Genomic DNA, 14,585 nt, shown 5'->3' with positions numbered 1-14,585 from the left:
CACCGCTCCCTCCTCCTCCTCCTCCCTCTGTCTCTCCCACCATGCTACCCTGGCTCTAACGATGCTGCCTTTTCATTAGACAGCCCCTGCTAATTAATCTCCACAGAGGAGAGTGACAGACCTCCCCCAACACACACACACACACACACACACACACTCACAAAGTGCACGCCAAGATATATGCAAACACACACTCTTCTTCCTTCTCTCTCACTCCCTCGTCCCGCGTGGCGTTGGCAGCCCATTTCATGCTTTATCACGTCTTTTAATTGACAAACAAGCTGCTCTTTTCTCTTAGGCTGAGGTCTATATCACCCCCTTGCTCAGATGCGCACGCACACGCATGCACGCACACACACACAGACAAGAAAACTAGTTATCTTTCAGATTTTGGATTAACACACACACACAGAAATAAGCAAATGCCTCCCCGCTGACATATGGCCCATGTGACTGTCACACAGTTTTCTACTCTTTGACACAGTTCTCTCTCACACACACACACACACACACACACACACACACACACACACACACACACACACACACACACACACACACACACACACACACACACACACACACACACACACACACACACACACACACACACACACACACACACACACACACACACACACACACACACACACACACAGCGAGAGAGAGCACCATGGATGTCACATGTGCACTTAGGTTGAAATTAAGCTAAAAAGAGTAAAAGGTAACCGTCACTCTTGGCACCTCCTTAATCTCCGGATGTGTTTTTTTCCGCCATGGTTCAATCATCTGCCACAGGGCAAAGCCAATAACTGCCTTATTGATTTTCGCCGATCTGGTGACACCTTCGCCTGCACGATATAACCCAAAACTCTCTATCCTTTGGCTGCTTGGAACAGCCATACGCTAAAACTCAGAATGCTCTGTGAAGGCCTTGTCACACTGCTCAAATCACTGACAGCAGAAGATGCTGGAGGAAGCGTAAAGAAAGAGTAAGGTGAGGGTTATCACCCCGAATGCTGAGGTCACCAGAGGGGAGTGTTCACTTTGATAAGCCAGCCTATCCCCACTAATGCACAACCGCCACAACCAGTATAGATGAGATTTGAAATTTTTTCTTTTTCTGATGAGGCACGTTCTGAATAAAAAAAAAAGATTTAAGAAGTGTCACCGGCTGCAAATGGACCTTTTCCACTGAGCTGGTGGCTTAGTCCCCCTCCTCCACTGGCCCCACACTCCTCCTTTACATTTCTCCGCCTTTTAATTGGGACTGTGCGAAAACTAGACGTCAAGTGGGATTTTGCCAAATTTGACACAGGTTGACTCTAAACTGATTCTGCATATTTAAAACTTTTTTTCAGCATAGCGCTGAAAACACATTTGCTTCATTTGCCGTGTGTGTGTGTAGTGGGACTTTTCATGTAAAAGCTGTGGTTTGGTGACACGTATTTAATTGCTAATTGTTTTTTTATCATGAACATATACTGTACACTACAGTCTTTGGACAGAGTGGCCAGTGGCCACGTGTTGCTAAGAAAATGTCTCCTGATCTGGTTGTTTGTCTTGAAACATTTTAGAATATAATGTTTTCCTGCCCGGGGACTCCAGATTCCAATTAGCTTTATACCCAACTCTGGCTTAATGGTTGTGTTGGGCATGAACCTTGTAATGTAAACTAAAAACAACTACTCTCATAGAGAAAGGACTGGCTCCATATTCAACATTTCCACCAACTCAAGTTAATACCTAAATTATTTACATCTTAAATTTTCCATACTCTGTCTGTAAGATAAAGGTTTTGCGAACACACATGTCCAGTAAGTCATACTGTGATCACAACAAAAAAACCTAAAAATCATTGTATAATTTAAAAACATTTGAATTTTATCGACAACCTATTGAATTTCGCCTACATCTATGAACTCTTAACCGTCAACGACTTTCCTTTTGTAAGAAAAAGTTCAAAATTCTAGAATACAAAGATCAAAAAGCTTGAAAATTAACATATCATGTGAAAGGAAACCTTGTGACACATTGGGAAACGTTGGAGACTTCACCCCAACGCATTTACTATATTGACAAATGTACCACGATATGTCCAATGCATAATTTCTAAATGAAAACACTCTATAGAGCAGTGATTCTCAAATGGGGGTACGCGTACCCCTGGGGGTACTTGAAGGTACTCCAGGGGGTACTTGGGATTTTTTTTTTTATATTTAAAATTATCATCCATTCAAAAATCCTTGAAAAATTGTTTATTAACAAACATTCAATAAAATATAAGTGTAAGTTCATGAACTAAATTTTATATTCAGTAGGCTTTTCAATTTAATTATCCTAAAAAAACAGAGTCTCCCCCATACCGATGGTTTGACCCAACCTGGCACACGCCACCTGTCATCACCTGTCATCAGTAATCACCTGCCTTGAAAACTTCAACAATGGAGTTGAGTTGAAGTGCAGCAGCAATGCTGCTGAAACACGGAGGGACAAGTCCCAAAGAAGGCGAAACCAGAGCAGAGAGCCTTCCCTAAACAACACCGTGAGAGCTTGTGCCTCTTCGGAGGGGCGCTAAAACGTAAAAGTTTTCCGTTGTGAAGTTAATGATTCATGACAAGAAGTCCGCGTCTCTACCGGTACCCTTTCAAAATAAAAGCCTGTAATACAAAAGCGGAAATGAAATTGTATGAGCTTAAAGCGAACAAATATTTCACAATAAAATAACAGAAAGACACTTCACCAATATTAACATTAACATAGATTGGGTTATTTACACTTTATGTTTTTTCTGTGGGGAGAGATTAGCCAGCAGTGGCATTAAGCCACCACATCTTCAGCGGTATCTCCAGACAAAACATGAAAGTCATGTTTGTAAGCCACCTGAGTTTTTTAAGAGGAAACTTTCTGAATTCAGGTCATCTCAAGACACGATGCGAAAAGCCTCCCAGAAGCAAGCGGAAACAAGCTACCTGTCAGTATTCTTTTCGATCCTTAAAGAAGATATTTTAAGATGATAAATATAAAAAAAAATATGTTTTGAGCTAATCTTTTATTTAAAACCAAGTTAATGATTAATTTTTTGGGAAGAAGTGTTTAGCTATAATTAAGTTCATGAGTTCAGTTTGAGAACATATCTTTATTATGATCCCAAAAGAGGTCACTTTAAGTTGATAATTATTTTGATGTGCACAAATCTTTATTTATATTGAGATAATAATAAAAGTCTTTAGTTATTTTTATATCTTTTTATTTCCAAATAGTTCAAGAGAGACCACTACAAATGAGCAATGTTATGGAAATTGATGGAGTTTTAAATTTGAATGTGTCTAGTTACAAGGATTAATAAATCACATTACATCTTTCTTTCAACCAAAAATGCTTTGCGCTGGTCAGGGGGTACTCGGCAGAATTTTTTCTTCAAAGGGGGTACGTCACTGAAAAAAGGTTGAGAACCACTGCTATAGAGCATTGTGATATAGATCATCCACATCCAGCTGAGCTCTGCACATGTGTGCTGATGGAAACACTGAAGAGAAGCAGTGCTAAGGTGAAAGTGTTGGTTACTCACTGTGATGTGGTACTGTCTCCAGATCTCTGGACAGGCCTGAGAAAAGAAAACACACACTTGATAAGGACATGAAAGATAAAACAGACCCACATTGGGTAAATACACACTTTAACAGAGCATGTAAAAACGATTAAGAATATTAAAGATAGGGGAATAAAAATATCTAAAATGGAATCTGCGGTGTGTTTGTGGGTCAAACAGTCGGCACAGACTAAAGAGCCAACATTTAGTTTCAACAGTGGCCAAATAAAATTGATCACAGAAGGAGCTGATAAGTAGTACGTTTTTTAAGACACACAGAAAGAGAGGGAGGACAAGAGGAACCGGAAAAGCAGCATGACGGTATATATGTTTGTTAGTCGTTTCCCCCCCATCTCTACCTAAACCTTTATCAGTGTCTTGCCTCAGTCCGTTTCACCCTCGTGTGTGTTTCTGCAGTCACTCACTCAAACAGTCAGTAAGTAAGGCAGTCAGTCGTTTTGTCGCGCTGTGGCTAAAGCATTATCTCCGGGGCTTCGCCATGCTGTTCCTTAAGCGTTCCGACATCCTTTCCCAACCGCCACCACTTCCCACTGGGAAATTGAAAATGCCGCAGTCGCCGCAGGCAACGAGATTTATCTACTTACACACCTACTGAGTGAGAGAGACAGAAGGAGAGAGAGGAGGAGGAGAGGGAGATTTAAGCCTGCTCTGTGCGTTTAGTTCTCTCTTGCGTGCCCTAAACAAGTTCCTATAGAAATTTGCAAGCGGTGCAAATTCACTGACTATTTGGGACTAAAGTGCTCGTTCAAATCTTGGCCTTTAAATCACCTGTACAGAATGGGAGGCAGGTTTTCTGGTTTAATTTGGACTGTTCAGATTTGAATACAGAGATGGACAAATATGAATTTTCGACAGCTGTATCTTCCTCCACCTCTCATCTAGCTCTCTCTTTTCTTCAACAACCCCCCTCCACTCCACCCACACCCTCCCGTCTTCCCTCTCTCTCCAGTCCGCCGGGGTAGAGTGTTGTTGTCGAGGGCGACAGGCGAGGCGAGCGACACACTCGCGCTCCGTCAACCGTCTGTCTTTAATGAGAGACACAGAAAGACCCAGGGGACAGAGACCTGACTCTCTTTCTATCTCTCAAACACACACACTAAGACATACAGTGTAATTTGTGAGGGTGAGGATGGGGGGGGGGGGGGGGGGTTATGCGTTCCAAAAAAAGGGGTAATTATAATACCACACAACTATGCACCTTTGTTTGCTGCTGAAAACGATATTCAAAAGACAGTGTGTGTGTGGTGGGGGGGGGGGGGGGGGGTGGACAAGAGAATCTGGACGAAGAGGTGAGGAAGAATAGGTGAGAGAAAAAACGAGAGCGGGAAAGAAAGAACGAACGAGGGCTGTGTCCTGGCCTCCCCTCTCCCTCTGGTGTTCACCTGGTTACTCATCCATTACACAGAGAACAGTACATGACAGAGGGAGAGAGAGAGAGAGAGAGAGAGAGAGAGAGAGAGAGAGAGAGAGAGAGAGAGAGAGAGAGAGAGAGAGAGAGAGAGAGAGAGAATACACACAGGGTTTTCCATTCTATGGCATTAGTGTAAATGGGCAAGGTAATGAACGTTGCGGTGGGATAATTGTCATTGATGGTCATTAGATTCACCCTTCAGTGTCAATACACACACACACACACACACACACGCGCCCACAGCTGGAATATGCAGCATGGCAGAGACATAAATAAGCTGTAATTGCTGAAGTGTATCAATTAATGTGAACAGCAGCGTGTGCTGACCCGGGTCACTCATTACTACTGGGAGAGAAAGTGGGGGAGAGGAGGGGAGGGAGGGAGAAAGAGGGGAAAAGTAAGTGAGAGGAAAGAAATAAAAGCAGGGTGCAAACTTTATAAATAAGCTTGGTTGATCCTCTTGGTCTAGATTACAGGCTGAAGCTCACACACACACACACACACCTCCATATCTTTTCTATGCATTTCAATTAATGGGTTTAAGTAAATTAACCTTCATCACTTACCTCACATGTTCCAGTTTGTTTTATATGGGGCTGAATTCTACTGTGATAAATAGACTAAGTGCCAAAATGGACACTCACACGTCCCACTATGTATCATGGTTGGATTTTGTAGCCCACCATTATTCCATAAGGTCCATAAGTCCATAAGGGAACGTTGAACCCTGACCTTAATAGTACTGTTGGGACTGAATGGTAGAAAATCCTTGCAACCATGTTCCAAAAGCTTCTTGAGAATATTTTCGAGAGCAGGAGGATGTTACAGCAGCATATTATTATGTATATTTATTACTTGCTACTTTAGGCCATGTGTTACCATTTGCTGAGATGCAGGCATGCTTGGTTTTCTTAGTAAATATGCAGACCTAATAAAAGAGGATGCTGCACTCACGTCAAAGAAGTGTCCCTTCATGCTGCAGCGATGACACTGTTTGTGATAGTACGGCCTCTCGCTGCAGGACTCGTACAGGTGACCCGGTAAGCCACAGTTGTTGCAGTGCTTATTGGGACACTCAATGGCCATGTGGCCGGGGGTGCCACACAGGTAGCATGTCGACAACTTCTGTAAACACACGCACAGAAAAAGATACACAAGTTAGTGGTTTTACGTACTTGTGCTCAGCATTTTGTATAAAGTGTGGTGGTACTGACCTTGGGCTCGGGGCAGTTCTTGGAGAGATGCCCGGTCTTGCTGCAGTTTCTACATTGGACGCTCTTGTTCGTATAGTATCTGTTGGGCACCCGCTGCGTCACTATCTTGGAACCCTTGTCTTTGTTGAAGATCTGAGCCTGAAACATGGATTATGAATTCTTCATTACGTCACGTTGTTCAGGCTCAATGGAGTCACCTGGATGTTAGTCTATAAATTACATATTACAGCAATACACTCTAATTACAACAAATATTCTTTATAGAAATCTGACGCTTCTCACGTATTGCTAATATAGCCTAATAATCTCATATACACAAGCACAAACTACTTTGTAAAATGTTAAAGTGTCTTAGAACACACTGTATTTTACACATTATAAAGTCGTTCATTGCCACCTACGTCTTTGTCCTTGTTGGAGACCACCCAGGTGCTCTCCTTCTCTTCTTCAGCATCTGGCAGGACAAAAAATAAAATGCATTTTAAAATATCGTAAAATTCTTTTCATGTTCCATTTATGTTTGTCAATATGCAGCTTTATTTAAAGAAGGCCCAATGGTTCTTATCTAGTACATATAACAAAGCAGGAGACACATTTGGAATCAAAAGTGCGTGGGAAGCAGAGCTACACACAACTCTTATTGGAATGAAGTGCCACTCCATTCATCACTTTTCCATTTTTAAAGAACACATTGTGTTTCATTGAGTTGCTCTGGTTAAACCATCCGAGTGTAAAAGTTTATTTTGCGCCGAGCTGTCACTTTTTGTCTGATAGGTGTAAGGGGCACTTTCATTGCTTGTCCCTTTCAAACAGCATAACTGTGTTGGAGGACTTGGACCCTAACATTTGCACCTCTTTGGTGTATGACTGCCATGAATGTTTTAAAATTGTGCAAAATCGGAGTTTGTTTCCTCATTTTGAAACTAAAGAAACTGGATAGTTTTATATGTTGAGAGATTAAAATACAAAATGTTAGGCAGCGATCACATATTTGTCAAAATACGAAATCCACTACTTCCAAAAACAAGTACAGCAATCTACAAATGTAATATAAGTCAGTAAAAAGCTCTTCTGTATCTTCCCCAGGATGAGGACTGTGACTGTGCCATTTTCATTTTTTGTCTTGTGTTGGATTGGTAGTGAAATATGCTTTTTCAATGTACTGATTACTTCAAGTGGATTTACAAGCATATATTCAGAGCAGAGCCAGGCTCATAAGTGTGACTAAGTAAGACAAATGTCTGTGAATAGATTTAGATAAATTATAAATCTATTTTTGCATTCAACAATTTTTATCTTACTTTAACAATATGGCAAGATATGGAACCAGGAGTCAATAAAAACAAGAACTGATACAGTCTAGATAATATTCAGCCCAATAAAGAAGTCTAAACCCTGAGGAGTAAGATCAGTTTCCTGTAAGAGAAGGACACACACACACACACACATACAGAGAGAGAGAGTGAGAGAGTGAGAGAGAGAGAGAAAACGACACTGTGGCAGCGCAGCACATCTGTATGAGAGTGGCACTAACAGCACCCTGAGGGAGACCACTGTATTCTCCTCAGGCCCACAGAACTGTAACTGACATCCAGAAGTCAAAATGTACACACACACACAAAAACACACACAAACACACACAGCATAAATTATGTGCTCATAGCAATGACCCGCACAGCCTCACATGCTTTCACAAACACATACAGACACACCCTCGCATCGACCCCTGCGATTAGCTGGTTGACAGTCTTTAGCCTTTGGACAAACATACAGCCTTGAGCCATAATCAAATATTACACTCTCCTTTCCACCTCTCTCTCCCTTCCTTTTCCCCTACTCTCTCCATCCAGCCCCTTATCGTAATTCTGCTCATCCCTTCTTCCTTTGCTTTCGCTTTCTCTCCTTGTTTTCTATCTCTCTTTACCCCCCCTCCAGGGTGTGCGGCTGCTGTGGGAGGTTATCACCTCGCTTCCCTGTCAAACAAATTAAAATGGCTGCTGTTTGGATGGGGCTTCTTTCCGCCATGACCTTCACCTCCAAAAAACACACATGCACAAATGCAAGCAAATCAGTGCCACTGTCGTATGACAACTTATGACTTTACTTTAGGGGAATTTTCTTTAAGTTTCATTTTGGGGCTTTCTGGGTTGTTGTATTTTTCCAAAATAAAAACATTTAAATGGACTTAAGGCTGATGGTTTATCTTAAAGCAAAAGAGTCTCAGTTTAAACGTATTTCTCGTATCTACTCATTTTCCCAAGTAGATAAACATTTTACCAATTATCAAAACTGTTTCAGTTTTATGATGATTGCCCAATCAATGTTTCAGCTTTTCTTCAGTATAATAGATGAGTTTACCTTGAAAAGGAGAAATACAGGCTATTATTGGTATTTTTGAATATCTGAATATTTCTGTGTCTTTTAGAGCAATGCGATGCTGATGTTAGAATTGTTTGGCTGGATGAGCTCATCATGATCAGCTTCCACAGTCGCCTAAGATCATCGCAAAAACATCACAATTCAATTCTTGCCATCTTTCTTTCTTATTTCTTCTGGAATTTGTGTTTGAGAATATCTGGACAACATAAACCTGATATTAATCTATTTGCACCTTTTAGTGTCCCCCCCCCTCGTTTAGTGTATGTACCTTATTTTTTCTACTTCTCTGATGATGAACGTTTTTTTCGAGACCTCATGAGATACAGATGAGTGGGATTGTATAGCCTGAGTGAAAAACTTGGCATACTCCTTAAGATGCTTCCCTTTAAGTTGGTTCAATGGATGGTTGTCAAGTTACATCCAGAAATGCCGACCACTGGCAAACAAAGTTCAGATAACTTTGCATTGTGAAATATCTGATAGTGTATAGACAAACAGCTGCCACGCTATACTCAAATTTTGTTGTTGTTGGCAACAGCTCCATCTGCCATCTCATGTTGTTTTGTTTTCAGAGGTGTTGTGTATTTAAAAAAAAAAGTAATATATCTCAGCCAATCAGCACAGCTCTGTTGGTATGCAAAAGTAGGGTTTCAAGTCATTGTTTCCAGTTGAATACTTTCCCCTGTTGTTGTTTGCACCTCTGTGATGCCTTTGAATTTAAAATGTAGAGTACCACTGTTTTCCACCTACTAGGAGAATGTATATGAATGTGAGTTGCATGTATTTTTTACTGTCAGGCTAGAGTAAGGGTTACTCCAGTGTAGAAAGTATTTGGTTAGTTGAGTTAGTGTGTGCAGGAAAGCTCCGCAGCGCTCACCTAATGTTAACAGAGTGGGGGGCCTTGTGGGGTGTGTGTGTGTGTGTGTATGTGTGCGAGCGAGCACGGGTAGCTGGTGTTACACAACAACCAGCACCCAGTCAATGGGCAGCTTGAATAAAAGGCAGGGGTGAAAGGTGTGCGTGTAGAAGTGAACATGTGTGCGTGTCAGTGACTCGACGAAAGTCATTCCCTAAGCGTCTCCTGGGGGGACTCCACAAATAAAGAGCAGGAAGCTTTCCCTTAATCTAAGGGCCCCCCATCTCACCAACACACACACGGATAAAGGGTGAAGCCTTTGTCACGGCCGAGGAATCAAACACATGGGGGGTGGAGGCGGAGAAGAGGAAAGGGCGGTTGGGGGGGTTGCCGTTGTCTGTGCGCTGGGTGAAAATATGCTAATCATCCTTGAGGCCCTGTTCAAGACCAAACCATCAGAGCCGCTCGCTCCATCGTGGCCCAACAGATCTGAAGGTGTCTGGAGCTGAATAAGCAGATGGCAGCAGCTTCACCGAGCAGCTGAATGCACTCGAGAGGCCTCCGCCATGTTGACGGAGAACATTACAAATTTTAAAAGACCCAATGGCAAAGTCTTCCAAGCACTCTTAAGATTGTTAATAATAATGGGACTGATTTATGTAGCGCTTTTTTAGTCTTAATAACAGCTCAAAGCGCTTTACACTACAATTTAACCATCGGAGTCAATTTGGGGTTCAGTGTCTTGCTCAAGGACACTCCGATAAGCAGACTGGAGGAGCCATGGAACAAAGCCTCAGCGACTCTGTATGACGACAGCAGATAACAGATGTGACCAAAAACATCAGTCTCCAACTGTGTCTGAGTCGCCTAAAATTCTTCGGAAAATACTCATTCGCATTCCAGTTTTCACAGATTTCGATTCTACGGGACAACTCGCACATTATCACATCACTCCGCAGTCGAGGGGAATTCGACACAATGGTGAAGAAGAGGGGGAGACGAAGAAAAGCAGAGCGGGAGAGAAGGATCAAGGGAGAGAAGGCGACAGATGCTACCTGTCAGTCTCATAGGTACCCTGATTACTAGGAGATGAGGAGGAGAGGGGAGGAGGCTGCGTGCCAGTTCATCAGAGCCGGCAGAACAGAACAAAACAGAGGAATTGGGTGTGGGTGTGCGTGGGTGAGGGGGAGCCTGTGTGTGAGTGTCTGTGTGTGTGTGTGTGTGTGTGTGTGCTTTGAATTTGTCCCTTGTACCAGTGAGAACAGAACGGAAGTGTACGTGTGGCTAATGAACCATGAACACCCGGCTCTCCTGGGGTAAGACACAGAGACACAGAGACACACACACACACACACACAGACATGTTAGGGGAGCATGAGGAACATCCTTCTCATGGGACAAGGTCCAGACAGGGTGGTTTGAGTCTGATAACCCAAGGACGGGATTGAGAACGTTGAGGCACACACCCATCCTTTAAAATGTCAGTCAACCTTTGACTGTAGGTACAAGCCTCTTTCCTCAGCCGTGTGTATTTGTGCTTGTGTGTGTGTGTGTGTGTCATCGACAAGCTGTTCTCCCCTCTGTCTTAGCAGCATCAAAACCTTGGTCTTGGCCTGCCTTGCCCCTCTCCCTCTTTCCCTGTCCTGACACTTAAACAGGCATCCCCAGCCAGCCCGCCCATTGTAGCACGCTGTTGACCGGGCCCATTAACACGCCAACCAGCTCGCACACACAGACACACACAAAATGGGAGTGAAAGAGAGGCCTTGCCCCCCAAATAGAGGTTATGTTTGATACTGAAGCGACAGGGCCGGATTAGCAACACTATACATGACAATGGTGAGGGTGGGAGGGAGTGTGCAAGCTATGTGTGTGTGTGTGTGTGTGTGTGTGTGTGCGTGTGTGTGCGTGTGTGTAGTGAAAAAAATGCTTCCTTTGTGACATCACCCTTGCCCTAGAACCTTGCCCTCTGCAAGGTTAAACACACCAAAAGGTTGGCCAAGTCAGACGCACGCAGAGACGCAGCTTTTCTTCGACTCCGCTCTTTTGTGTGACATTAAAGTCTGGATCGAGGGTGTAAAACACAAAAGCTACGAGAGCAGTAGGACAAGTGAGAGGAAGAGATGAGAGGGTTTAGGAAGAGAGGAAGAGGAGGAGGTGTTGAAAATGAATGGGCCGATCACATTACAACTCGATAAAAGAGAGGCTGGCAGAGTCTGAAGCCCGCTGGACAGCGAACAGCATCCAGGTACAGAGGAGGTGCTTGAGGGATTAATGGTGGAAGACAGTGGAGGAGTGAGGGCAAATTAGAGAGAGAGGATGAAATGATATGCAGACCAAGAGGGAGAGAGATAGACTGTCGGAGTGCATGAGAGTGTGCATAGATGTTCACCATGCAGGACATAGATCAATAGCTTTACAGGCCCATTATAGATTAAAGCAGCAGATTTCATTTAACTTCATTTCATGCTATCTCTTTCCCTGCACTGATCTCTCTGTTAGACACAGAAGGGGAGACAAAGAGCCCAACCGCCGAGGAACCACTAAAATCCATTTCCAAAGACTTGCTTCATTCACAAGAGGGAAATCGCCCAACTGTCCGGAAAAAACGGGGAAAAAAACTCTTAGGGTCACAGATATCGCATACCGCCGCCAAGGCGAGTGTGTTGTTCTCTGGGGAATTGGTGAAATCGTCAGAAACACATCTCATCTCATTATGTCAAAGAAAAACAAAACCCCTGGATACGCCACATGATCAGGATCAACACCAACATTTAATGGGTCCTTTCCTGACCTATACTACATACGTCCACCATGTTTTGTCGAAATTAGTTTCGTAGTTTTTGTGAATGTAAGAGACAAGCAGACGGAAGTCGTGAAAACATAACTTACTTGGCGGAGGTAAAAAATATGAACTTTAAGATACTGACAATTATCTCAAGGCCCAAACCCTGATCTTTTTAACAGTTTGTAATGTGAGCACAAATATTACTATATGAACAAAAACTACAAACCTTTCATATATTGAGTTTGTTTATCTCTTGATTATGACATGAACATAGAAGACCATATATATTGTGTAATACAGAGAATTTTGTATGACCTAAGGTTTAATGGAGAAATGAGGAGACTTTACGATAATTGTTTCAATTGCAGCTTGGTGAAGAAGTGAAACACAAGCAGATGCCATCACCCTGGTTCGGCCATCACATATTTCATCGCAGCGGTCTCTCCCCCCACCCAGCCTCCAGCCCGTGACATGTTGAGCGTTCATCCCTGCCAGCCCGTGCCACCGCCTCCCTCATTCCCCTTCACCCCCTTCCATGCCATGTTGGCAGCCGGGGCAGGGCAGGTGGCCAAACCTGTCAGTCAAAGCACGGTCGCCACGCGGCAACACCACAGACACCAATTACCACACAGCAGGGGCGCGGCCTGGCAACCGCATGGCAACCACATGGTCCAATCAGGGTACACAACAACAGGGACCAGAGAAGGCCAAGAAAAGTGAGCGATGCAGTGTATGTGTGTGTGTGCGTGTGTGAAAGTGAGTCTGTGTTTAAGTGTGTGTGCGTCTGTGAGAGTGTGTGTGTGTGTGTGTGTGTGTGTGTCTGTGAGTGTGTGTGTGTGTGAGAGTGAGTGTGTGTGTGTGAGTGAGAGATTACGGCAGAATCCTGTTCAAGTTATTCAAAACCAGTGTGCAGGGTTGACAAAAGACAGGTAATCATTGAGTCTTTTTAATATCCGTTAAGTTTCTGTTGATAATCAGAGTGCTTCTAATTAAACACTCCGTCCTGACTCATGACCAGTTCTGCTGGTCTCACCAATCACCCATGTTGAAAAATCAGATTTTTTTTACCTTCCCCAAACATGCTTGGATGGGTTGTGCCAATGACACATTAAAAAGGACAAAAGATAAAGATTTCCGATAATGAATTTAATATTCATATTGATCAAACGACGACTGAGACTATGATTAAAACAGTGACTCAGACTTTAAGTTGAATGGTTTTGAAAATGAAATCAACCTGAAGATCCCAAAAGCTAATCAGGGCTGTGAAATCACGAGTTAATAAACCCGCTCTTGGATATAGCCTGCACACATTTGATTTCCATCATAATACAAAACAATATTACAATGTTTATAATTCAACATGACTTGCACTAAAATTGTAAAAACCCAATAATGTGTTTATTCATTTATTAATTATGGAAATTAATCAAATCATTTGTGTATTTTCAAAGGTAAAATAAGGTAAAATCTACTTTTTCAAGGCTTCTAAAATATGTGATGAGTTGTAGGTTATTTGTGTTGCTTGATCTATCTTTGAATTACAGATAATCTTCTAACGCATAGTGATAAAGAGAACTGTGAGCCACACCTGAAGTTTATCCCATTTATACTTACATATGTTTTTAGAACAATTTTATACAGTCGTCATCATTGAAAAAAGTAATAATCTATCATTGGCCCCATGTTTTATTCCATGTGCTATTTGCATTGAGGTGCTTTTTAAGTGTTATCCTAATGCAGTACGCTGGCAGAGCAGCCGACCAGGCAACAAGTGTTTGTGTATTAAGGCCATAGTCATACTTGTGTACACCGACAAATAAAAGCCGCTGATAACACTGACCAAATTATTGCTGGTGTCCCTTTTGTCTTCTAAAGCGAAACACAGCAACACACAACATCTGAAGGGGGCAAATATATTTTAATAAAACCAGTGAGTTGCAACCTCAATTTCATTTTGATGAATTTCCTCCTGCGGGAGTGAGCCAGGCAGTGGGCGGGAGGGCGGGAGAGGGAAGTGGGGTGACGGGGGCTGGGAGGCAGATAGAATTTTCATGATTGTTATTTTTGTTATTATACAGAGAGAGAAAGCGGGGGAGGGAGGGGGTAGATAAACGCTGGTGGTTTATCTGAGGTATTTGTGGAGCGCTCCATTATCGGGCAGGTTGGGCACATCGTGGGGGTTATTTTTCCGAGGGATCTTTGGCCCCGGTAATTAAGCTCCATTCACCGGAATCTGTTCCCCAAATTAAAAATTTGTCATTAAGTGGAATTTAACATAATGCCTTTTTATCTGCGGGCGCTTCAGCATGCATGGGTGTGTG

At 42.8% G+C, this 14,585-nt stretch overlaps 1 protein-coding gene across 2 annotated transcripts in view; it reads right to left on the bottom strand.

Moving 5' to 3' along the window:
* The window catches only part of zcchc7 (zinc finger, CCHC domain containing 7), a 46,804-nt gene that overhangs the window by 12,933 nt on the left and 19,286 nt on the right, over nucleotides 1-14,585 (bottom strand). For both annotated transcript variants that reach the window (XM_062388636.1, XM_062388637.1), the window contains exons 4-7: nucleotides 6,640-6,692; nucleotides 6,239-6,376; nucleotides 5,979-6,149; nucleotides 3,572-3,607 (exon numbers count right to left, since the gene is read on the bottom strand). In XM_062388636.1, the coding sequence (XP_062244620.1) occupies nucleotides 3,572-3,607; nucleotides 5,979-6,149; nucleotides 6,239-6,376; nucleotides 6,640-6,692 (398 nt within the window). The remainder of the gene's footprint in view (nucleotides 1-3,571; nucleotides 3,608-5,978; nucleotides 6,150-6,238; nucleotides 6,377-6,639; nucleotides 6,693-14,585) is intronic.

The sequence above is a fragment of the Platichthys flesus genome, chromosome 5 (assembly GCF_949316205.1).
Source record: "Platichthys flesus chromosome 5, fPlaFle2.1, whole genome shotgun sequence".
NCBI classification, from domain to species: Eukaryota; Metazoa; Chordata; class Actinopteri; order Pleuronectiformes; family Pleuronectidae; genus Platichthys; species Platichthys flesus.
The sequence above is the reverse complement of the archived record's forward strand: the minus strand, read 5'-3'. Positions and strand labels throughout refer to the sequence as shown.